Genomic DNA, 24305 nt, shown 5'->3' on the forward strand with positions numbered 1-24305 from the left:
CCATGTCTGAGACTACTTTCATAATATGGGAGAAAACCTGCCATCAGGGCACATCTCATGGCTAAAATCTTGTCATCTTCTAGTTGAGGATATGACTCAGTTTCCAGGCGCGCTTTCATGGATGAACGTCCTTGCAGCGCAGCATAGGAGTGAAATGAGGGTGGCTGCAAGACAACTTCACACCACCCGGATTTTGGCCTGCTCTGAAAGCTCAGGAGAAAGTTCCTGGACAGCCTAAATTAGAGCAGCTTCCCCAGGGATCCCTCACAGGATCTCTGCCCCATGGTAATCCAGCCATGCCCAAGCTTCCTATGCCAGGGCTTGCAGCTGGGCTCGACGGAGGCAGTTCTCTACACGCCTCACCATTTTGTGTCTCGCAGGTTGGAGTGGGAGTGAAACCTCTCCTCCGCCCCTCTAGATACTCTCACTGTCTCCATACCAGGTATTAATATACAGGGTACACTGTTTCTTAAGGGGTGGAGGAGACAACGAGGAAAGCAAATTCTCTCCTGCCCTAAACCCTCTCACAAAGTGCTTCCAGATCTCCAGGTGAACAGTGCTCACTCTCTACCCGGTGCTATTTTCTGCAAAGCACCATTCAGACCAGAGGCAGATTCTCATAAAAATCAGCGGCAGGATGCAATTAATATGCTGTAAAAGTTGTGTCAACTGGAGAAACCATTTTAAAACACTTCTAGATAAAATCCTAGGGGGTTGCTTTTCTTACCTTAAGGGTGCCTATTTTTTTGCAGTTAACTGTGATCTAAGTAGAGATTCAGGTAGTATTAAATAAAACCTCTGGAAAACTTCTTGGTAGAAAGAAAAGCCAAAAAAAAAAAAAAGCTTAGAAATGTGGCTTTCTTTTTTGAAGGGCAGAGGGGAAGAACAGGAGGGAGTTGATCTTTACTACAGAGTCTACATGGGGTAGGAAGGCAGTAAAACAGGGAACACCTGAGAGGTGCAAAAAAAGCCTTAAGCGTGGAAATTTTGGAGAAGAAGGAGTTAATGCTTTTAAGCAACCATCCATCCTCTTACCATAGATAAGGGTGCATTCTAGTGGCAAAATCTATGCAATGCAGCTGCATAGATGACTGATCTAAAAAGAAACCTGGGGAATATGAGGCTTTGTAGGAGTCTGTGCATATGTGGAAGGGGGGTTGACTTGAATCGCACGTAAACCTCACCCAGAATTGGCTGATCCCTTTTAATTTCCTACTCCCCTGGTAGATAACCCTGTGCTTGTGCTCCTGAGTGAACTCCCACCCCTTCACTCAGCCATTCCTCCTGGCCAGGTTCAGCTCATCCTTCTGCTCCAGGTGTAACATCCCTGTGCACAGCTGCCTGGGAGGGCCACGGGGCTGCACACTGCAATTTTGGAGATTCCCTGCCCACGCTTCCAGCTTCCCCGCTCCTAGCAATGAATGAGCACTAAGGGAGGCAAGTGTGAAGGACCACGGCCGGAGAGCTGTAGCCCTTAGGAATGCAGCGGTGGAACAAAAGACAACAAACCCCAAGCTGTCCAGGACAGAGGATGAGCATTGCAAAGCGCTTTTTTTTTTTTGTTCTCCCTCCCCACTTTGTGCAGGGCAAGAGGCAGAAGAAGAATAAGCTAAAACGTGCAAATTGGACTTCACATGGCAAAATTCCCCTTGTTTTCTGGCATGCCCTAAGCAACAGCGAACTTTTCCAAAGAGGAATCTAACACAGTTCTTACAAGCAGCCCAGCCCTCCCTCCTGCTCACTGTCCGGCTGCGTTAACCCTTGCTGTTTGGGGGTGTCAGGGGCACACCCTGGCACTGGGCAAAGCCTCACTGCATTTTCTCACCTCACCCAGGGGCAGAGGAGAGCTGGGCGCCCTGCACACACAAAGGCTCCTTCCCGGACCAAGGTGGGTGAGAGTGGCTCCTTGGCGCGCATCCAGCCATCTCCCTCCTGCGCTCACCTTTGGAGCTGGTGGGTAGGTGTGTGCACCGGCTGCCCCCTCTGAGGGTCCCCAGCCCGCCGGCTACTCAGGCAGCGGATGGGGATACCTGCCCCACCAGCACAGGGTACAGCGTGCAGGATCAGGCCCTGCTAACTCAATCCCCCCCCTTCCACCCCAAACTCAGAGCCCTGACCTCTCCCTCCCAGACTCCCTGCAGCCCGGGCTGCCGTGCAACCCAATTGCAACCACTCTTCTCCCCCCCCCCCCCTTTTTTTCCCCTTTTCCTTAAACAGTGAAGATCTGAACTTTTTTCTCCCCCCTTCTCTCCCCTCCCCGTCCTCGGCTTCCCCTTCCCCCTCCTCCTCCCCTTGTCTCTCCTCATAATATTATCCTTGATCACTGCCCGGGGTTTGAAGCCCAGAAGTCAGAAGCTGCGCACCCCACCCCCACCGGCTCGAGTGTGCACTGATAGGGCCCTCGCTGCTGGCACCTAGTCAAGCTGAGGTGTCATTGGGATCTCAAATTGCAGCTAGGGGCTGGCAGGCAGCCAGAGGCAGTCTATTTAAAAGACAGCCTGTTCTGCAGTATTCAGTCTCTTTAGAAACTTCTCCAGGGGAAAAGTGTTGGGAGATCTACAAAGTGGATTTTTTTTTTCCCTCTCTTTTCTTTTTTTTTTTCCCCCTTCCCCCTGTTTTTTGCCGCTCCTCTGCAGACTTTGCAACAAAACACTCCAACTTTGCAGAAAACTTTTCTTTTTTTTTTTTCCTTTTTTTGCCTTTTTTTGGCTTTTTTTTTCCGCTTTTTTTGCCTTTGCAAATCTTGGAAGAGGAAAGCGGGAGGGTTGAACAGAGCCGATCGAAACACAACTTTGCTTCGTACCAAGCTTCCCAGCAGCTCGCTGCGTCGGGAGAGACTTTCTCCTCCTGCAGAAGAAGAGAGAAGGAAGGGGAGCTTTGCATCCCCTCTTCCTTCTTCTGCGTTTCCCCGCCCCCCCCCCCCCCCCCCCCCCTTGACTGCTTTGATGCATTAATAGCAGGACACTGGTTTTCAAGGAACTTTGCTCCCTTCCCAACCTGCCTCCTCCCAGCCCTTTGGGAAGAGTGTGTGTGTGCGTGTGTGTGTGAAATCGCCGTCCCACCTCCCCAAACCCCCCTGCTCCCCCACGCCTCCCCTTGCAACCTGTAGGCTGTGCAACCCCTGCAGGCTTTTCTCCCTTTCCCCCCTCCTTCCCTCCCCCTCTCTTTTTGCGCTTCCGCGGATCGCGGTGCGAATTCCCCCTTTCGAGGCGAGAAAAAGCTGAAAGAAGGAGAAAAAGGAAAAAAAAAAAAAGACAAAAAGCAAACCTAGGCGCCCCCCCTCTCCCAACGCCAAAAGAAAAGCAGGAGGCTCTCGCACCCCGAGAATAAACCCCAGAGTGGGGCGCCTGCAAGCAGAAGCTGCGCTTTCCGTCCCTTTTCCTTTTTGAATTTTTTTTTTTTACTATTTTTTATTTTTCATTTTTTTGCCCCCGAAGGGGCAACCGCAAAGCAAGCGCCGCCCGCCCCCCGCCGGCGGCAGCCCCCCGCGCCCCGTCCCGCAGCATCCCCGCCGCGATGCTGCTGCGGCTCCTGGTGCTGCTGGGCGCCTGCCCGGGGCTGTCGCGGTGCCTGGGCTCCTTCGTGCAGTGCGAGCCCTGCGACGGCAAGGCGCTGTCGCTCTGCCCGCCGCCGCCGCTGGGCTGCGAGCTGGTGAAGGAGCCGGGCTGCGGCTGCTGCCTCACCTGCGCCCTGCCCGCCGGCCAGCCCTGCGGCGTCTACACCGAGCGCTGCGCCCGCGGGCTCCGCTGCCTCCCGCGCCAGGGCGAGGAGAAGCCGCTGCACGCCCTGCTCCACGGCACCGCCGTCTGCCTCAGCGAGAAGAGCTACCGCGAGCAAGCCAAGGCCGGTGAGTGACCCCCGCTGCTCCCATCCTCATCCTTCCCGGATGCTTTTCCGCCTTGCCGGCTCCTTGTCCATCTTTCCGCCTGCTTTTTCCACCCCACCGCCATCTCCCGGCTGCGTTTTCCCTCTTTCCGGGTGCTCTTCCATGCCCCTCCGCTTGCTTTTCCGCCTTTCCGGCTCCCTTTCCATCTTTCCGCTTGCTTTTCTACTCCCTCCCACTGGCTGCTCTTCCCTGCCCCCCCGGCTGCTTTCCCATCCTTCCGGCTGCTTTTCCATCTTCCCAGGTGCTCTTCCATGCCCCCGCTTGCTTTTCCGCCTTCCCGGCTACTTTTCCATCTTTCCGCCCGCTTTTCCATCCCCACCCTCCCCAGCTGCTCTTCCACCCCCCCTCCCCCACCATGTGCTTTTCCACCTTCCCGGCTGCTCTTCCATTCCCCTCCACCACCACCAGCTGCTTTTCCATCTTTCTGGCTAGTTTTCCATCTTTCTGGCTACTTTTACATCTTTCTGACTGATTTTTCTCTCTCACACACACATACACACACCCTGGCTGCTTTTCCATCTTTCCAGCTATTTCCCCATTCCTTTCCCTCCCCACCCCCTCCACCAGCAGCTTTTCCAAGCCCCCGGTTGCTTTTTCATCTTTTTGGGCTGCTTCTCCACCACCACCACTTCCCCTGGCTGCTCTGCCATTCCTCTACTGTTTTTCCACCTTTCCAGCTACCTTTTCATCTTTCTGGCTGCTCTTCCACCCCCCCAGCTGCTTTTCCGTCTTTGCAAGTACTCTTCCATCCCATAACTGTTCTTCCATGCCCCCTGCCGCTTTTCACATCCTTCTTTCCATCCATGCCCTGGTTGAACCTCCTGTTGCATCATCTCATAGCCTCCCCCACTCCTCCTTCCATCATCACCTCTGGGTTGTCCCATCCCCAATGGAAAGTGTTTCTTCCCTCACCTTGCAGATGCACCCTCTTAGTCACAGCGGCATCCCAGTCCTTCCCCAGTGGCATCCTTTACATCTTTCCTGCATCCCTGTCTTCACCCTCTCCCTGACCCCGTTCTCTCACCATATCCTCCACCTTGCTCTGGGGCTCGAGCTGGCCTCTGCAGCTGGAGATACAGAGGAGGGCAGGGTACCTCCTTGCAACCATCTGCCCCATCGCCAAAGTCCTCAGCCACCCCCAGGGTTTGTTGCTCAGCCTCCCACTTTCTCCTTGCGATTGTTGCAGCCTGCTCCTCCTGGCTGCCCGCTGCTGGATGTCTTTGTTGGGCAATGGGGTTTAGCCCAGGGAGGTGAAAAGAGCAGGTGCATTAGGGACAGGGAATCTGCGATTGCAAAAAATGATGATGGTGTTGCTAATAATCAGAAAGAACAGGTTAAAAGCAAGCATGAAGGCTGGCATGGTAGCAGCAGTGCAAAGCCAAGCTTCTGAAATGTTTGCACCTTGCACGTGACAAAAGCACGAAAGAAAGCGCTCCTTCGCTTGGCACTCGTTTAACTCCCATTTCTGGATCCTGTAGCTTGTGCAAGGACATTTTCCCTATATTCATCCAAATACATCTGTATTTCTGCCATGGCGTGAAGGGGAGGCAGGGAGGATGTCTGTGTGTCCGGGGGACTGGGGAACCACTTGGCAAAAAAAACCCAGAAACAAGCCCCCCCACTTTTTTTTGGTCCATGAAAAAGTCATTTTTGCTTGTTAGCAAGCTTCTGCTTATACCCACGCAATGGGAATCCGTTTCTCCTTTCTAGCACCTAAAGATCTTGATGCTTTTATTACTTTTCCCTTTTGCTGCTTGCAGGTAGTGGTTGTGTTGCTACGCTCCATCCTTCCAAGCAAAACCAAATTCTGTGTGTATAACTTCCCCCCTCCCTCAAATGACAACAAATGTCCAAACTCCCTTAAAATTAGCCAGAAACAGCAAAGCTGAGCTTGGTTTTCTGCAGGGGAGCTGGAAGGGGCAAGGGCTGGGAGGGGACCTGCACAGGGAGCGGAGGGTGAAGCCAGGAGCCGCGTTCCTGCTGTGGAGCCCAGGAAGCCAGGCAATAACCCGCTGGCAGCAGAGCTATGCGAAGTATCCTGGAGCGCGTCATCCCCGGTGTTTATTTACTCTGCGCGTGTGTGTGCGCGGCCAGGGGCAGGCGGTGTGGTCGGGAAGGCAAAGCTATGCAGCCGAAATGCAGCGGCAGCTGGGAGAGTGGGGCCGAGGGTGCCACGTGCAGACCGAAGGCACCCGAAAAAGCTTCGGCGCTTTCGTTCCACCTGCCTCGCTCTTCCCAAGGAAACTGGTCCTTTGGCAGGTGCTTTGCATGAAAACTTTGGCCGGTCGCCTCATAATATCGCTGCTTCTGTTTTTCTTGGGATGGGGAGCACCCGTTGAATGAACAAGGAGAGGGATAGGAAAGATGTTGCAGGTCTGTTGCAAAACCAGCCCCCTGGCACTACCTGCACTTCCAGTTTGGACTCCCCAAGCGCCGCAGGGGGCTCTTTTCGACTGGTTTTGTTCGCAGCCAGGAGATGAGCCTGCATCGGAAAGGCTGCTGCAAGAAGCCACGGGAGACCGGCAGGGTCCTCTTGAGATTTGTGCGATTACAAAAAAGAAATAAAAAATAAATCAGGAATTCCTGAGGACGGGAGAGGGAAAAATCTCTCTTGGCATTCGACTGGTAGCGTGTGAGAACAAAGTATATTTTCATAGGCATGTTTCTAAGCAACGGGGCAAGGAAAGAAATGAAGTTTGACTTGAACTTTCTGGCCTCTGCCAGTTTGGCCAGCAGTGCAGGGACCGTGCGCTGGGGAAGCTGGCCTGGCCCTCCGATCTGTCAATGACCAAAATTGGCCCTGAGCTGTGAACTGCTGAGAAAGAATCAGCACTCTGCAAAATAAACTATGTGACAGCAGCGAGGACTAGATCAAACTGCGTTTCTATCTATTTCTGCTCTTGTGCTGGCCGAGTTTAAAATCGCAGATGCTTTCCTCCTTATAGTCGAGGTGGAGATGCAACAAGCAGTGTTGCAAAAGCCCAAGCCTGGGAGGCCGGTCCTGGCTCTCCTGTAGACCGTGTCTTGCCTGGGGACACGATGCTCCAGGTGCCGTGCCTCAGTTTCCTCATCTGTAAGCTGGGCACAACGGTACTAAGAAATGCCGGAGCTGCTGGGCAGGATGTGCTCCTGGTTTGCTGAGAGGTCAGAAATGAAAGCAAGTGTGGGATTAGAGAGCTTTGGTAAGGCTCGTTTTAAGTAGACGGATGTGTAAGTACTGACGGGACGGTCCCTGCCGTCCTTCCCAGCACAACAGTCAGACACTGTCCTTTGCTGAAAGCCAAACATCATGGCTGTAATTGACTGTTCCTGGTAAAAAACCATGAATGAGCTTCATTTATGACACAGGCTGCAGGATTCTGGGTTTTCTCTGTTTTGTTTAGGTTTCCTTTGAAATACACCACGTCTTTCCATTTTTCTCCCCCGTGCTCCCACCAGACTTCCTCCTGCTGAGACAGCAAGGTCAGGCCGAGCACCGGGGAGCGGAGGGCACAGATTGGAGCCTGCTGCCCTAAAAAGGCTCATGGAAAAACAAAGGTTGTCAAATGTTTCCTTCTCCTCTCTCTTTCCTGCCTTCTTTCTAGAAAGCGAGCAAGACTTGGCAAGTTTCCTCACGAAACCATGAGCCAACGATAACCAGGAGGGGAAGGGGGGGGGGGGGGGGTTGCAGAACTAGCCCTAAGAAAATCGTCTTTGCTGCGTCAGCTGGAAGTAGGCGGAGGAGGAGTGCTGCCGAGCCCAAGTTTCCTGCGGCTCGTGTTCGGTGCAGTCCTTTATCCCTCCCCGACATATTCCCCCCCCCCCCCCCCCGCCTTTCTCCTTCCCGCGCTCTTCTGCTCCCCGTTCGGGGATGCGGGGTTTCAAGGGCAAGCAATGCGGACGTGGCAGGGCAGGTGGGCAGCCCCGCGCCGAGGTCCGGGGCGAGGGTGAGGGTTAGGGCAGGGGTCGTGGGAGCAGGGTGCATGGGATGTGCCAGCTTGCGAACATGTGTCGCTCAGGGAGGGACCCGGCTGGTGTGAGCGGCAGGTCCTTTGTGCGAAGCAGCTCCTGAGCTGTCAGGGCGAAAGCTAGTAGCAACAGGCCTGCAAAGCCTTGGATCTGAAACAGGAAAATCTCCATTTTTCTTTTGATCTGAAGTTTCAACAACAATAACAATATATTAAAAAAAAAAAAAAAAGAGGGTGAAATCCATCAGATGCCAGCAAGAGAGCCGGGTTTCTGCGGGGTGTGTGTACGGGGGAGGGAGGGATGGGTTGGTTCAAACAGGAAAGGAGGGGCCTTGGCTGGAAAGATTTTTCTGCAGCCTGGTTTCTAAGGAAGGAGCGAGAATATTAAGTAGTTGATACAAATGAAATTCCTGCTGGGTGCCAGAAGAGTTCACCGGAGAAAAGACATGGCTCTGTGCGTGCGTGCGTGCGTGCATGAGTGATAGAGCTGGTCCCGAGCTCCCGCGCAGCGCTGTTAGCCTGGACCCGCTCCAGGTGAACGAAGGGAGCCCCTCCAGAGCCTGTGCTGCTGCAGCGGAGAACAGGGGCTGGCCTTAAATGGGAGCCTCTGCAAACCTGAGGGATGCTGGAGGAAGGCTGTGTGCCTCCTCATGTCAATATTTAAGCACCAACATCCTGTGCCCAGATGACCGTCGCGGCTTTGGCATGTTGGTGGCATGAGCACAGTTGTGTGCGACTGGAAGTGTTTGCATGACTGTGGGGTGAGGTGTCCCGTCAGGCTCGGAAGAGAGGGGTAGGAGAGCTCGGGTACGTTTTGTGCCAGCTTTGGGACAGCCCCTGGTTTCTTTTGGTCGCGTAGTTTGGCACACGTGTGTCAGGGCAGCCGGGCAGGAAGGAGAGGAGGAGAAGCAGTGAGCAGGCGCTGCTTCGCATGGAGTGCGGTGCTCTGCTTCCTCCTAACGTCCGCTGGAAGTTTTATCCACACTGGATCAAAAGGTGTCGCAGATTTAGGAGCAGCTGCAGGAGCTGTTATAGCGGTGGCTGTTCCCAGCATTCTTCACCCAAACTGGAAATTCTAGGAGCAGTCTGGGAAGGGGGGCAGGAACCTCAGCCCCACTGGGGCTCATCTTCCTCTGCTCAGCGGGGCAAGCTGCTAAGAACAGTTGCAGCTTGTTTCACCTGTGCTAAGTCACAGGGGAGATAAAAGGGCCCGTGGCACAGCAAATCCTGCCTATTTTTTTACCAAGCACTTAGTAGTGCAAATTCAAGGTCGGACATAAACAAAAGCAGAATTTGGCTGGAACACACCTGCCCCACGATGTGGGCTGCAGAGCAGCAGGATTAATGTGCACAAGGAAGATATGCATGTGAGCATACGCACACATGTACCCGTGTTCACACGCCCACGCACGCCTGCACAAACATTTAATGTGTGCAAACACACACACGGAGCATTTTTGTCTCTGGAGGCAGAACAGTTTCCAGGCAGCACAGACAAACCTCTCTTAGGTGCAGTGGTTCTGCTTATGACTGGCACATCGGTATTTTGCCATCAAGATCAGATATTGGTGTACAGACCAGCCTACCCTATCCTCCCACTGAGGGCTGAGAAATGAGGTGCAGCAGGTGAGCATATCAAACAAGGGGAGGCAAGGAAGGAGATAGAGGCAAGATATTCCTCCCAGCCAGCTGTGTGGATCCGAACTCACTCCCCTGTGTTTGGAGGTGGGTTGTATTTTCTGGATGGACTAAGTCTACCTTAGTTAAATACCCCAGGAGACATCCCAGTGAAGGTGTGGATAGGTTGTGGCTTGCAGAGGGCAGCCGATCCTCCTGCCGCATGCCAGGGCTGGAGGACACCTGCGGAGGGCAGTGGTGCCTGGTGGCATTGGTAGAGGAGATGGTGCCAGGGGCACTGAGTGCACTGGGACCCTGCAAATTTCTCTTTGCCCAGGCAGCAACAACTGGCCTTTGGGAAAGTGGGAAAGAAGAACTGAATTGGGAAAAGGTGGCAAATTTGCTGAAATATGGCAAGCTGAGGGCAGGAGAAACAACCTCCAGTGTTGAGGAGGAAGCAGCAGGACCTGAAGACATGGTACATGCAGAGGTCAAAGACGATCCAAAGAGTTTGGCCTGGGTGAACTCACTGGCAGCCAGCATAATAACCACCTAGTCATTTGTAAGGAGATTTTTTACAGGTAAAAAGATAGATATTATCTGTTTATCCTCAGGACAGGTATAGCCAAAAGCACGAGGAGGCTCTGCTGGCAAGGAGGAGAGGGAAGCCTGGCCCATGTGCTGCGATCCTCTAAGACCTGGACCCCCCAGTTCCATTTAGCGAGAGCCTCCACGCCAGGTCTCCCTGGGGCGATGTGCAGGGGCTGCCTGTGGGTCACAGAGCGGAGTGGTAGCTGTGCCAGCACTCCCGGACCCCGGGGCTGCCCATTTGAGATCACTGGGCATGGGTCATGCTTGATGCCTCTGCCCATCTGGGAAGGGCCGCGTCGCATCTGGTAATGAAGGAGTGAAATCCCCCATCCTCTCACCACTCAACCCCCACGAGACACTCTATTCTTTCAGCTGTGTAGCCAAGGCAACTCTCAGCAAGATGTTGTTTTTGAGGTGGCTCTTTGATGCTAGTGATCTGAGGGGACCCCTTAGTGTTTATGTCAATCCACGGCTCACAGTTAATCCCAGCGGAAGCCAGCGTAATATGTTTGCAGAAATTTGGGACTCTCAGTGGTTTGATGTGGGCAAATTTGCTCTAAAGGAAGCCATTTCTCAGCATGTTTTAGTGGATCTCCTGTCTGTTTATGATGTTTCCAAGACAAGTGTGCTAACTGCCCATCAGTCCATGTCTTTTAACCATCAGCTTCTGGCTGGGAGACCACAGCTGCCTTAAGCTATGCCTGCAGGAAGGTCCAAGCCTCCCTGGCTGCAGAGAGACTCTGGTCAACAGGCTAAACCTTGAGGAGGCATCTTAAATTTATACCTGTGGAGTCAGTGGGCACTTCTTGTGTGTGTTTGCATAAAGCCTTGATCTCACTATTGCCTTCATTCTCCAGACCCCTCTGATATTCCTATAATTTTAATGTGTGCCTCCACCCTTTTGGTACTGCCTCTTTCACATAGAATGTGGAAATGGGGTGTCAATACCCCCCACAGCAAACTGGCACATCATTCCCTATTAGCCTGGCAGGGCTTGATCCTGCAAGATGTTGAGGACCTTTTCGCTAGGCCCAGAGCATCATAGGCTTTCAGGCACGTAATCCCCTTCATGGGAGCCAGCCACCTCAGTCCTCGAAGGACTATGAGGCCAAAGCCAAAGACACTGTTGGCTTTAGTAGGATTGGAAAGCTCTTAGCAGCTGCCTGCCTTGAGGCCTGTTATTGCAATTTGGTTTGTTTGCTTGTTGGATGGACACAGCTGGCTCACTGATGGAGATAATTGTTATGTTGATGGAGATAACTGGTCTGGTTGCTATTTAAGGGCAAGAAGGTAATCCTGACAGATACTTAAGGAAATTATCCCCTAGCTAAACAAGAGAGGGAACGTATCTTAAAGGTAACTTTGGGGGCAAAGTTGGCCAATAGTCATAATTCTTTTTGTAGAAAACTGGTAGAAATATTTTCTTTTTCCAAATTCAGATAGGATTCATCCTTGGAAGACAATTAAAACAACAGACCCATTTATTATTCATGCTTAAGAAATCAGATGTTATGCATCAGACTACTGATGAAAATCTAGTAATTAAATAAGTCAGTGAACAACTCTGGAACCTGGCTTTCACATTTTAATTTAAAGGAGATGCTGGAAAAGAAAAAAAGTTTTATTAGGGAGGGACTGCACGTCTTATACCTGTCCAGCAGTCAATTATGGTGCTGCCACAGCTACATGTATGTCTTCATACATCTTAATAATGTCTAAACACAAAGTGACAGTCACTTTGCTTTCAATTGTGACTCCTGCTTTCCTGAAGAAATAGCAGAAATGGGTGAAATTTTACCACATCATTTCATAACCATTTAAGCGTTCCGTTATCTGGTTTTGTAATAGCAGAGGCAGCTTGAGGTTGCAGGAAAAACAACGAAGTGCGACAGGGATTTTATCACTCCAGAAAGGCTCCAGACCTGTGGCAAAGAGTGATTAGTTGTGTTTCTTGGAGTTTCAGACCCCAAAATGGAGGTCTGCACCCTTTGCTCCATCAAGGGACCTGTGATATTTTTTAACATTGAAAAGCATCTTTGCATTGTGTTGGACCAAAGGAAATTGGTTAGTGTATGCAATGGTACAGTGCAGGGAGAGAAATGGCTAGGAGAGGCAAGAGTCATCCGTTAGGATCAAGCTTGGGCAAGTTTCTCCTTATCAATATTGTCAGAGTGTGAACATCAAACTTCTGGTACTTTTTTGTGGTACTACTTAGGTGGACTGAGAGATTAAATAATGGCCAGGCCTACTCCAGGCGAAGGCTTTCTGAGAGAAGGAGCCATTAAGAAAGTAGAAAGGAGTCCTCAGGGCAGAGGTGGAAATCTCATCACTCAGAGCTCGTAAAAGTCAGGTCGGACGGTACATGTGACGATGTGTCATCTGGTGCTGACACAGAGATGAGCAATGGATGATCTCACAGATCGTTTCCATCTGGCTTAAGGCAGAGCTGTGAAAGTCAGGCTGAAGGCCTAGAAATTAATCCAGACTAGGCTGGAGGTTGCAATCACAGCTGCATGCCTGAAATACTTGTGGTGTTGGACCAGTTCTCATCCAGCACCTGACACAGGTGCATCTCCAGACTCCACCTGATGTGCCTTCACCTCTCTCTGGGGCAGGCAAAGGATTTGGCTTTCTTGGCTTTTCCAGTTACTGGCTGCTGTTGAGGCTGACAGAGACCCTCAATAACGTAAGTGAGGATGGATCTTGTGATGGAGACCACCAGCCTCCAGTGGGAGCAGCCTCTCCCAGGTTCAGTTCCAGTAGGCCAGTTGTTAAAAGCTGCTGCTCAGTATGAAACCAAATCAGATTCAAAACCCTGACTAAAAGGCAAAAGCCACGTTCATCCATAAGCAGGCCAGAAAGCTTAGCATAAATTGTAGTGGCTACATCTCTGGTAGGACATCCTCTTCTCGGGATCATCTCCTTTAATATAGAGGTTTCCTCTTAATTGCACATTGTTCTCAGGGTAAAATGCCACAATATCCACAGTGACATCCCAGCTTTTGATGGCTGCCAGCAACAGTCTTCCTGGTTATGGTTCTCTTTCTAAGGCCTTCTTAGTACCTGGCTCTACTATGATTTGTCACGTTTGGGTTTCAGTGATCAAAATAGTATCAGCATCCTGGCAGCAACCTGCTTTGAAGTCCAGGTTTCTTAACATCTTGTGTACATTGACACCCGCCTTCAGCTGAGTTTTGGAGACAAGCCCCACATAGTCCAAGGGGGCAAAGCTACCTACTCTTCCTCCCTTGTGACGTTTCCTCCACCACTGCTGTTGAGCAACCTCCATCTGAAAAAGTCCTCCTTGTCCCTTTCTTTCCCATACAATAATGATAGTTGATGGATGCTATTAGGCTTCTCTTCCAACCCATCACACCTCCTTCATTCCTAAAGACATAGCAAGATTTTTTTTCAGGTGATGCCTTCCCACCTGGTGGCCAGATGAGCAGTTCATGTCCTTTTGTTTTCATTCAGAAGACCTGAAAATATGTTTGTTTTCTAGGAAGGGTTTTCCTGTCTTTTTGCCACAGATAAACCCCACCGAGAAACTGCTGATAAACAATTAAATCATGCTTGTCAGGAGCTACTTTAGATTTTCTTCACCTTTACTGTCAGTTAGGCAGAGACTTATGCAGTCTTCTTCCCTGAGTTTTCCTTCTTTGCTCTTTTCTGCTCTTAGGTCCTTGGCAGACTGGTGGGTTTTTTGCCGCCTTTATTACAACCGATGGAATCTGCCGCTAGGGTGGCTTTGTTGGAAAAGATGCAAGGCTAAGAAAGACTGAATGATTTCATCCTTTCCAGGAAGGAAAAGTATGTCTTGGTCACTATGATATTGAAAGATGATGTATTTAGATTTCTCTGGGTCATTCTTCAATTCAGCTCTCAGCTTCTTCTGCAGTTTCAGTATATGGAATGGGGAACATTTGTAGTCTCCAGATGATATGAAGGTAATATGTTTTATCTTCCTATCATCAGTACATCAGCAACGGGAGCTTCTTGATGTAAATCTAATCCTGAAATACTTCCTTCCCCTCCACTTGCCAGTTCAGTTCCCTGGAAGATAACTTTGTTCAGGAAATGTCAGGCTGATGCAAGCAGCTATCTAGAAACAGAGTGCCTGCAATTTTGCAAGATGGCGCACGTCAGCATCATTTAATTGTAATGGGTGGATGTTTGTTCATCAACTTACTGGAGGGAGAAACTCTGGAAAGTTTCCCAACTCTTTCACTGGTTAGACATTTTGGGTTCCCTCTTGCACTGAAATGATTGTTGCTGGGAACCCCAAGTCTCTGGCCACACTGCCTGTCCACCACAGGCCCAGACCTTCACCTGAACTTGGTGTGTCCTGTATATGCATTGCTAGCTTCCAAGCCTCTGTTGAGAACTGATCGTAGCCAGATTTAGGAGCTTTCTGGAAAGAAAGAGATAGGTCAAAGACAACAGTGAGTCCCAGTCCTTGCTTGTACATCCCAGGTCAGAACCAGCCCAGCCCTCCAGCAGGTGCCCAAGCTTGGCTCTTCCAGCACAGCATAGACGCTTGGAGCCTGCTGAACTAACAGCTAGCAACATGTAGGGAAGGAGCTTACATCATGGAGCTCCCCATCTCTAAACCTGCTTTTCTCCTTGCTCTAGAGAGTTGCTGCCAGGGAGTTTTATTTTGTGGCTGCAGCAAGGAAGGGCAGCTCAGGAAAGTATCATTTGGCACACAGCAACGCAGATCCTTCCTTATGGTTCAAGTTCCCATAGCCGTACCTCTCCCACCTCCGCAGCGCTTGCTGGCACCATGGAGAAGTGGTGCTGACCCAGAGATCCATTCCTACAGATAGGCCCTGCACTTCCCGAGCAGACCAAAACATGAGCTGGTTCTCTTGAGAGCTCCTTTCCCACATGCTGAGCTGCATTTCTCCCCCATCCAGCTCTGTATGAGGACACCGAGGTCATCAGAACAATGATCTCCCTTTCCCATGAATCCTATGTGAACCTGGGGGCAGCCCAAGCACCTGATATTCACGCTCTGCAGGTGAGCCCTGGCTGATGCAGCAGAATCTGCATCCGCCGGTTTCTGCTGAGGAGACACAAATCTCCTGAGAAAGAGCTGGTCTTCCAGGCTAGTTCAGCAAAGCCCAAACAATAACTTAAAAAAAAAAAAAAAAGGCCACAGTGTAGCACATCCCTCTGACATCCATCCCCACTCTCCGGGGCTCTTCAGGTATTCCTGAGCTGTTCCCAAGCATCGTACTGGGCCTTGGCTTAATAAAATGGAGATAAGTCTTAACCTAGGGTTGAGTGGGATTTATCTTTCTTAACTTCAGACCTTTGGAGGCCTAAGTGAGACCATTGGAGTCACAGGAGGAGAGACTGGAGCCTCCAGAGATATGTTGTTCCACCCTAAAATCGGCGCCCAAGCCAAATGATGGGGCTGGTCACAATTTGGAGGGTGCAGCATCTCTGCAATGACTTAGACATGGAGTTGAGCCATCCAGCGAAGCCCCAACACCTCTGTGTTAGCAGACAGGCGTTATTTGACACAGATCTGTCGTAAATGCCTGTTGCGCATTGCTGGGACTTGGGGGGAGGTGGGGTGGCAGTCCAAGCAGGGCTGCTGTTTTTCTGTCCTTCTCAGTGTGTGGTGTCTCCTCCCAGTCTCTCATCACCTGCGAGCACCACCAGCATGCTCCCTCACCAGTCGCCACCAGAGCGGCCGCGCTGGCCTGCCATCGAGTCCCCACCAAAACACAAAAGTTCGTCGAAAGTCCAAGGCACACTGCAGCTGGCTCTCTGGCAGCCAACGCCCTGGGCTAGCAAAGGGACTAGCTGGAGCCTGCATCCCCGGCCCTGGCTGCTCGTCCTCCGGTCAGTGCCAGATGGCCTCGGGCTGGGCGGCCGCCTGAGATCACTGCGTGACTTCACCGGGGCGGTGGTCCGGAGCAGTGACCCCGGCCCTAGGCATCACGTCTGAGCTGGCTCCGCTGCCCACCCCCACGGGGCTGTGACGAGGGGCTGGGGGTTGTTCACCACCATGCGGGGGGGTTGTGCCTGCGACGGGAACATAAACGAGCTGTTCTTCATTAGGGCGGTGAAAGCTCCCTTCTGTCTGGGGTGATCCCGGCGGCCTCTGGGGAGCTCGGGAATGCTGTTGCTCAGTTGTGCTCTCCAGCTGCCAAAGGGCGCGAGATGAGATGACCCTCCTTGCTCTGCATCTCTTTCCTGCCTTCATTATCCCTTCCTTGCCTGCATTTTGGGAATGCAAACACAGCGGCTGTCCCTGTGTGCTGACAAGGAGGGAGGGATTTTTATTTTCCTGTCATAGTCACAGGTGCAAGTCCAGGCTGGGGAGGAACTTGCCTGCCCATCCCAGGAGGTTTCAGTGTAGGTCAGGCACGTCCCCTCCTCTGGAGCAGGGACAAGTGGGGAGGGCAGCTGGGGGAAATGCACAGGGACCTGAGCACAGAATTCCTGTATAAGACCCAATCTGAAGAAAAATAGATACATCTCTAACGTGATTTGCAAGTGCAAAAGCTGTTTTCAGGGGGAGCACCGATGTTCCTTCTCTCCCAGCCACAAGGAGCCCAGGGAAGCTTCTCTGCATTGCCCAGCAAGAACCAGTACCATAAAGGATAGGGGAGGAAGGAGAAATGGGAGGATCCTGTCCCTCCAGCAGGTACAGGGAAGAAGACAAACATTGATTTCAGCAATCATTGCCTCTGCCTGCGTGTGCGTGTAAAGTCCAGCAGGAAGACGTAAGAAGCCGGCGTGGGGCTGGGCAGATAATTGAGCCGCTGTAGATAGGAGTCTGCAGCTGTTTGTGCTGGGGAGCTGTTGTTATGGGTGAAGCTTGCAGGGAGTGTCTGGATCTGGCTCTGATTAGTGCTTCGGGGTTCCAATCAATGGGAACTGCAGAAAAATCCCTCCCTCTCTCCCCCAGCCTCTCCCGTAAATTTTTTCCCTTCTCTGTCACCAGCGTCGGCTGCCTAGGTGTCTGATCCCAAAATGTTGTCCCTCTCCCCAAAAAGAAAGCCAAGATGTCAGAGATCACCCAGCTAGGTTTGGAAAATGCCATGTTGTTGTAAGTGGTGATGGGACAGAAACTGGGGTCCTCCAAAGACAGCTGCCACCAGCGCCCAAAATCACAAGGAGCCCGTTGGAAAAGCCGGGGGGGGGGTCACTCGTGAAGTCCTGCAGCTGAGGATATTCCCTTCATGGGAATATTGGGAGGTGGCTCTTCATCATGGGAGTAAATCCTTCCCCAGTGGAGAGCAGAGACATTGTGCACTGTTGCACTGCACTGTTCAGTGGGAGATACTTGCTGCTCTCTAAGCAGCGATGTTTCAGCCCTGGGTAATGTAAGCCTTAATTTCCATCTTGCAATGAGCACCTCTGAACAGAGATGGCCGAGTTTGGGGGCAAAGGAAGGACTGGGCAACTTCTCATGGTCTCCACCAGTGACATTTGCTGTCGTTCCTATGCTGGAGGCTTAACTGAGATCCCCATTAAGTCTTTCTCCAACACCTTCCTCCTTAAAAGTGGTGTATTATGCTAGTGCTCATGCCTTAAATAATAATAATCATGATAATAATCAAGAGGCTGTTGAGCAAGGTTGTGCTTGTCCTTCTTAGGCGCATGTGGCTTTTTGGGGGGTTTTCGAACAGGACAGCAAGTCCCCTAGCAGTGGGCTGTGGATGTAACAAGCACGGATCATTAGCAGCACCAGTCAATAGATACTTTTCCTACCTTCCTGCCAGAAACTGATGAAAATGTGTTACGAAAATTCAAGCCTCCTAGCCATTTGGAACAAGCTTCCCACTCCTCTCTGTAATGTCAGCAAGCAGGGAGGCGGTGTTCCCCCACACCCCCCCACACCCCCCCCGTGGGGACCTCACACGTCCAAAACGTCTGGAGCACAGAAGCACCCAGACTGGGTTTTGGCCCAGGTGTAGGAAGGTGTGCGGGCTGCTCTGGGTGATGTTTGTCAAGGACAGCAGGCAGCCGGACAGGAGCAATTTGCAGCTTCCCAGAAACTCTGCCTGGTATTCTGCTACTCCATGTCCCTTCTGTAGGGGCAGGGTGAAAGGGCTGGAAATGGTTCCTGACAGGGAGCTCCCTCTGGCCAGCCTGGAGCGGGGAGAGGGCACTAAGCCCTCAGCACCGGGGCAGAGGACAGCCCATGCTCTGCTGTGGGTATTTTCTGCCTCCCAGGGCTCATGGGAGCCTGCTTGAATTAGGACATCAGCAACACAGCCTTCTGGCCTGACTTGTGTCAGGAGCATCTCCAGATGCTTGCCCCTCTTTCCCTGGGTTCTCCATGGGCACCGCAGCATCAGGCCAGACACAAAGCCATGGGGTGGCTCTGAGTTGAGTTCAGTCTCCTGCCTTGACTGTAGGGTCAGCATCCCCTTGAGGTGACTACAGCCCAGGTCTCACCTCCAGGCTAGCCAGGCGTCCTTGGCTTGGCCAGCAATGTCATTCTTCTGTGTGGCCAGCAAGCCTGGGACCTCTGCCAAGAGGTCAGCTCCTCCTGAGGAGTGGGAGAAGGGATGGAGATGTGAGAGCCACCCACCTCCTGCTTCCCACTGTCCCCCGGCTGGGGACACGGTGAGTAGGGCCTTCCTGCCTATGCCTTGTGCCCATAGCTGAAATATGGAGACATAGCATGCTCTGCCTCTGCAAACAGCCGCCTGCTGGAAACCCAGTCACCGGGTTGGCAAGGCGGATGGGAGTAGGTGGGAAGGGGCTGTGCAGCAGGCCAGATCCTGACAGCGAGGGAGGAGGAACTCCAGCCTCCTTCGTGAGTCTCAGACAGGCACAATTAGGGCTCATTCGGGGAAACTGGGTGTTGCTCCTACCAGTGTCTCCTCGGGACCAGAGATGCAGTGGTGCCAGCGCTGCCTGCCATGAGCCAGCCCCGGAGTGGCAGATGGAGGTTAACGAACGAGCTGGTGGGTGAGGATGGGCAGGTGGGTGCAGGGGCTCTGGAGATGCTGACGTGGGTGTCTGGTCCCAGCTGCAGCGGGTGGCTGCAGGTTGATGTGGATGAGCCAGCCAGGAGGTGAAGTGCAGGGACTGCGTGGGTGCTGCCTGCCCCAGCTCTGCCTTTCCCTCTTGCGTTGGCACCAGGAAGGTCCCTCACCAGCTGCCTAGACCTTGTCAGGAGTTTGTGTGTCAGAGAGAGACCTCTGCCCTTCAGTTTGTCAAAATTGTCTTGTTAGTATCAAGTTAGGGAACAGATAGTTGAGTGCATGAGCAGAGACTGCTTCAGTCCTGTTGCTGAAGGAAATGAGGCTATAAAAAACATCAGAGGGTGGAGGAAAGGGATCCCTCCAAGGCATCCATGGGGTTCTCACTGGGAAATAAAGACCCAAACTAGACACCACTGCTGAGCAGCAGACGGAGGAGTGCCACCACAGCCATCCTTTGTCGTATCACTACTTGAGCAGGGTCCCGTGTGTGCCAGGGAGGGCGAAGGGGGTGAGTTTCAGGTGCTTTTTCAGCCCTGCAGGAAGCACTGGACTTGGGCTGGGAGCTGGGCAGCTTTCAGTGCACGCCAGCCCTCGGCTCCCTCTGCAGAGCACTGGGCTCCTGTGGCTCCCATCTCCCCTTGCCAAAAGGGCTCCATATTGTCCCAGCTCCCAGCCCGCTCTGGCTGGCTGGCAGCTTGCAGGAAGCAGAGAAATAAGGTGTTTGCAGAGGCTGAAGCTGCTGACCGTCTGAGCAGGCTGAGCCGCTGCAAACACCCATTGTACCATGAGACCCGGGGACTGGACACCCCGTGCTGTTTTTCTGACTGAATCCTCACTGCCTTGTCCCATTTGTTTGTTATTTTAGGCTTGCCCAGGTAGCTGTGCTTCTCATATTTGTTATTGCAGAGGTAATGAGCTGTGCCCCTCTTGCGTTATTGCAGGGTTGCCTGTGCCGGTGTGAATCCTCCCCTTCCCTTAATTACTGTAGGGCAGCCCAGGGAGATGCCCTGGCTCTGCCATGTCCAGCCCTGGCAGTCAGCGCCAGATGGAATTCCTGGGACAGGTCACAGAGTGTTTCATTGCCGTGGGAGGGCTTAGTCTCTGCAGATGTCTCCGGTCTCCTTTTGGACCTCGGATTGCCGCAATACCTTTGTGGCAAAGGATGCTTTTCTACTGCACCTTGTACAGTGTCATTTCCTGGGGGACAAGATCATTCCCAATTTAATCAATTTCTCCCTATCCCTTTTCTGTCATCCTCTTATAATAGAGGAGCCCCAACCTGTGGGGGCCTTTGAGTCCTGCAGCAAGAAAAAAAACCCAAACATATAAGCATCATGGGGCAAAATGGCAAGAGAATCCCATCCTGGGGATACGTGCTAGTCCTGGGGATGGTGCATGGGGTTATTTACATTGCTATGGGCAGTTAGGAAAGTGCTGAGTCTGGGATGCTGACCCAGCTCTGTTCTTGTGGAAAGAGGAAAAAAAAAAAAGCTGCTCTAATAAATGAGTGGCTGTGGAAAACGTTCCAGTTTTGCTGGGAGAGGGCAGGTCCGCCTTGGCAAGGAGGAAGAGGAGACCAATAGCCATGGCAGGCTTGGGGGCCCAGCGACCAGCCTGTCCCCTCGGCCACCTCCAAGGCCACCTGGCTGGGGGTGTGACAGGCCGGTGCTGCCATCTGCCGCTGAGCAGCGCATCTGTCCCCCCTCGCCAGGCATCCCCCGGGCACCCCTGGGCAGCCTGGTGGGGCAGAGCCGTCCTCCTCCCCCCTGGGGTGCATCTGGGCTCCAGGGAGCAGCCGGTCTGCAGGGAGACTCCTGTTTGCATTGTTGAGGGGCGGTTTATCCACTTTTATTTTCATCCTGAGCCTTTTTCTTTTGTCCCAACAGTGATGTTGCAAGGAGGGGCAAAATTAGTGCCCTGCTATCTTCACCATAGGGTTGCAGGAGGGGTAAGCCGGGTTCACTGGCATTGAAGTCGCGGGAGACACTGTGCAGGGAGGGATTTCAGCTGCTCTCATGCTTTTCCTCCTGCCACGGTGGGTTCCCCCGTGCCTGCCCGCTGGCCCCAGCACAAACCTGGCATCAGTGCAGGGCTGCTGGGAACCAGGGTCTGGGAGACCGGGAGCCTCAGGAGCCTTAAACTCTATTCAAATTTAGTCCAGAAATAACCCTTTTTCACTCCAGTGGCTGTACTAAATGTCACAAGTCATCTAAGTTTAGACTGTCATCAGCTCTCTCCTATATATAACCGCACAGGGCTCCTGACTGCATCCTGCCGGCACAGGTCACGCTGGGGCGATCCAGAGGGTGTATAGAAAGGCAACTGCCATGGGCAGAGCCTAAATGTGCTCCTCCCTTGCCATCGGTACTATCGGTGGCAGCTACAGTCAGGCAGCACTGCTCGGCAGTGTGTTATCTTGGGCTTTGCTGGCTGCTCGGTGGGTGCCAGTGGACCAGTTCGCTCCCGTGAGCATGGGGCTGCAGACTGAGGACCCTGGAGATCCCAGCACTTGTCCCTGGCAGCGTCTTTGGCATCGCTGCCAAAGTGTCTGCCCAACCTCGTGGTAGCTTTGCTGTGGGATTGACCTTGACTTTGGAGTTGTCTCATCTTCGAGCATCCCTGGCTTTTGCTCTTGCATCTGCAAGGCGGGGTGGGGTGTGAATTTGTCACTTGATCCTCTCACTGTGGCTAAAGAGGGGCTTCTCTGCCACACTTTTTGTGTCATCTGGTCCTTTCTGGGTTTGGAATAACCCTCCCACCAGTCTTTCTCCACTGACACACTGCAAACAATGGTGGCCTTGTATGTAGGAGCCCATCCTGACCCCCAGCTCTTCCATGCCCTCAGATACCTTCCTGTCCTGAGCTCGGGGGTCCCATGAAAGCCATACCAAGTCCCACACAGTAGGATAAAGCCAGGGCTGTAGGCAGCAGCTGGGAAAGGGATTTCTTTGGTCATTTGTTCCCATCCTGCCTGGTGCAAAGATGTCCTCTGGGGTCAGGCAGGAGACTCTCTGTGCAAAAGCAAGCCCCAGTCAGCTCATGGAGACCTGACAGCTTGGTACTCCTTCCCTTCCAGAACGGGAGTCCCGAGAGCATGAGGAGCCGACCACGTCAGAGATGACAGAGGAGACCTACCCACCCAAGGCCTACCGACCCAAGCATGGGCGCCTCTCCGAGCTCAAGGCTGAGGCCCTGAAGAAGGACCGCCGGAAGAAGCTGACCCTAGCCAAGTTTGTGGGCATGGCGGAGAACACAGCACACCCCCGCGTTGTCATCCCTGAGCTCCGGCAAGAGTTTGAGCTGGTGGGTGCCTTCGCCTTCCCTCTGTTGGGCTCCCATGGGCAGGGGGCTGTGGGAGGGCTTTGCCCCCCTGGGGAGCAGGTGCTGGTGGGGTGGGACAGGGGACCTGGGGGCATTTGCAGCTGGAGGCTTGCTGCAGGGTGCTCCCCTTCTCACACTCCATCTTCTCCCTGCTCGTAGGGCCCCTGCCGCAGGCACATGGAGGCATCCCTGCAGGAGCTCAAGAGCAGCCAGCGGATGGTCCCCCGCGCTGTCCACCTGCCCAACTGTGACCGAAAAGGATTCTACAAGAGGAAGCAGGTAAGAGCCCCATGGAGGGATGCTTCCCACCCAGAGAGGGTCTGCTGCCCTGGATGGACAGGATGGAGGTTTTTCCTCTACTGGGCTGGTGGGGAGGTTGCTGTGAGCATCTCCAGGCACAGTTGGTGGTGGGTGGCCTTGATGATGGCTCCAAGTGCCATCCGGCCTGAGGCAAGCATCCTGAAGGAGCTGGTGTGGGAGGAGGCAAAGGCAGAGAGCCCTGGGCTGGGGTAGCAGTGGGGATGGAGATGTGCTGAAAGCAGAGAGCAGGAGCTAGGTTCTACCCAGGGGATTGCATCACTGGGGTGAAAGGGGCAAAGCGCAGGGCGGATGCTGATCCTTAGAGTGAGGGAGCCACACGGCATCTGGTGGCCAGCTCCTGATCTCTGCCCTTGGGTGTCTCCCCAGTGCAAGCCCTCCCGAGGCCGGAAGCGTGGGTTGTGTTGGTGCGTGGACAAATACGGCATGAAGCTGCCGGGGACTGACTACCTGAGCGGAGACCTGCAGTGCCACGCATTCGACAGCAGCAACGTGGAGTGAAGTCGCATCCCCTCCCTCCATCCCATCACTACCTACCCAGGTTCCCTTCCACCCTCCCCTCCGCACCTCCCTGTGCCCCGGGACTCCGATTCCTTTCATCTCATGTAAGAAGAAAAAAAGAAGGGAAAAGAAAAAAGAGAAAGGAAGGAAAAGAAAAAAGAGAAAGGAAGGAAAAGAAAAAAGAGAAAGGAAGGAAAAGGAAAAGAAGAGAAAGGGAAAGAAAGAAGTAAAGAAAGGAAAAGAAAAAAGACAAAGGAAAAGACAAAGGAAAAGAAAAGGAAAAGGAAAGAAAAGAAAGGAAAAGGAAAGAAAGGAAAAGAAAAGAGAAAAAAAGAAAAGAAAAAAGAAAAAAAGAAAAGAAAAAAGGAAAAGAAAAGAAAAGAAAAAAAGAAAAGAAAAGAAAAGAAAAGAAAAGAAAGAAAAGAAAAGAAAAGAAAAAGAAAAGAAAAGAAAAGAAAAGAAAGAAAAGAAAAGAAAAGAAAAGAAAAGAAAAGAAAAGAAAAGAAAAGAAAAGAAAAAAAGAAAAGAAAAGAAAAGAGAAAAGAGAGAAAAACAAACCCTGACGAAACTGAGGACTCGGAATCTACAGCAGCCTCTTGACAACAAGGACTCAGCAAGGAAAGGACAGAGACAGAGACAAACCAGCCGCGGCCCCTCCGCCGTCCCGCGCCTCCCTGCGCCTCTCCCCAATGCTGCCTATGCCCCCTGCTGTGAGCAGAGGCCACCCCGATGTAGGAAGCTCTCTGAGTTGGTGATTTTCCAGTACGGGTTTCAGGCAGATTAATTTCCCCCGGCCCCCCTCCACCCCGAGTTAGCTAGTTGTTTTCTAAAGGGCCTCAAGAGAAAACCTTGCGGCCACCAGCATTCCCCCTCCTCACTGCGGTCCTCCGGAGTCTCCTCCCCACATCGCTGGGGCTCACTCAAGTCGATTTGATTTGACTTCAGTCTCAAACGACCACCCTGGATCCAGGCAGATTTCAACACGTCGGGAGGAGGAGTGGGACTGCTGGCTTCGTGTCTGGAGATGAGCCGGGGAGGGAAACACAGCTCCTGCAACGGCACGAATATTCCCCCCAGAAATATTTGTGGACTTCAAAAAGAGATCATCCAAAAAGGAAAGATATCCTTCTCCATCCAGTTCCTCTCGAACGGGAGGTCAGAAATCTT

At 52.5% G+C, this 24305-nt stretch overlaps 1 protein-coding gene across 1 annotated transcript; it reads left to right on the forward strand.

Annotated features, from left to right (window-relative positions):
- The first annotated feature begins 2917 nt into the window (after nucleotides 1-2917).
- IGFBP5 (insulin like growth factor binding protein 5) lies at nucleotides 2918-23498 on the forward strand. The gene is made up of 4 exons (XM_050899658.1): nucleotides 2918-3847; nucleotides 22075-22301; nucleotides 22479-22598; nucleotides 23007-23498. Exons 1-4 carry the CDS (start codon nucleotides 3517-3519, stop codon nucleotides 23136-23138), a joined length of 810 nt encoding a protein of 269 aa, XP_050755615.1. The 5' UTR covers nucleotides 2918-3516; the 3' UTR covers nucleotides 23139-23498.
- Nucleotides 23499-24305: the final 807 nt, after the last annotated feature.

This window comes from Gymnogyps californianus, chromosome 7 (assembly GCF_018139145.2).
Source record: "Gymnogyps californianus isolate 813 chromosome 7, ASM1813914v2, whole genome shotgun sequence".
NCBI lineage: Eukaryota > Metazoa > Chordata > Aves > Accipitriformes > Cathartidae > Gymnogyps > Gymnogyps californianus.

Coding starts and splice junctions, on each gene's coding strand:
- IGFBP5 (XM_050899658.1), top strand. CDS start 3,517: ATGCTGCTGCGGCTCCTGGTGCTGCTGGGCGCCTGCCCGGGGCTGTCG. Junction 3,848..22,074: donor CCGCGAGCAAGCCAAGGCCG/GTGAGTGACCCC, acceptor CTTCCCTTCCAG/AACGGGAGTCCCGAGAGCAT. Junction 22,599..23,006: donor GATTCTACAAGAGGAAGCAG/GTAAGAGCCCCA, acceptor GTGTCTCCCCAG/TGCAAGCCCTCCCGAGGCCG.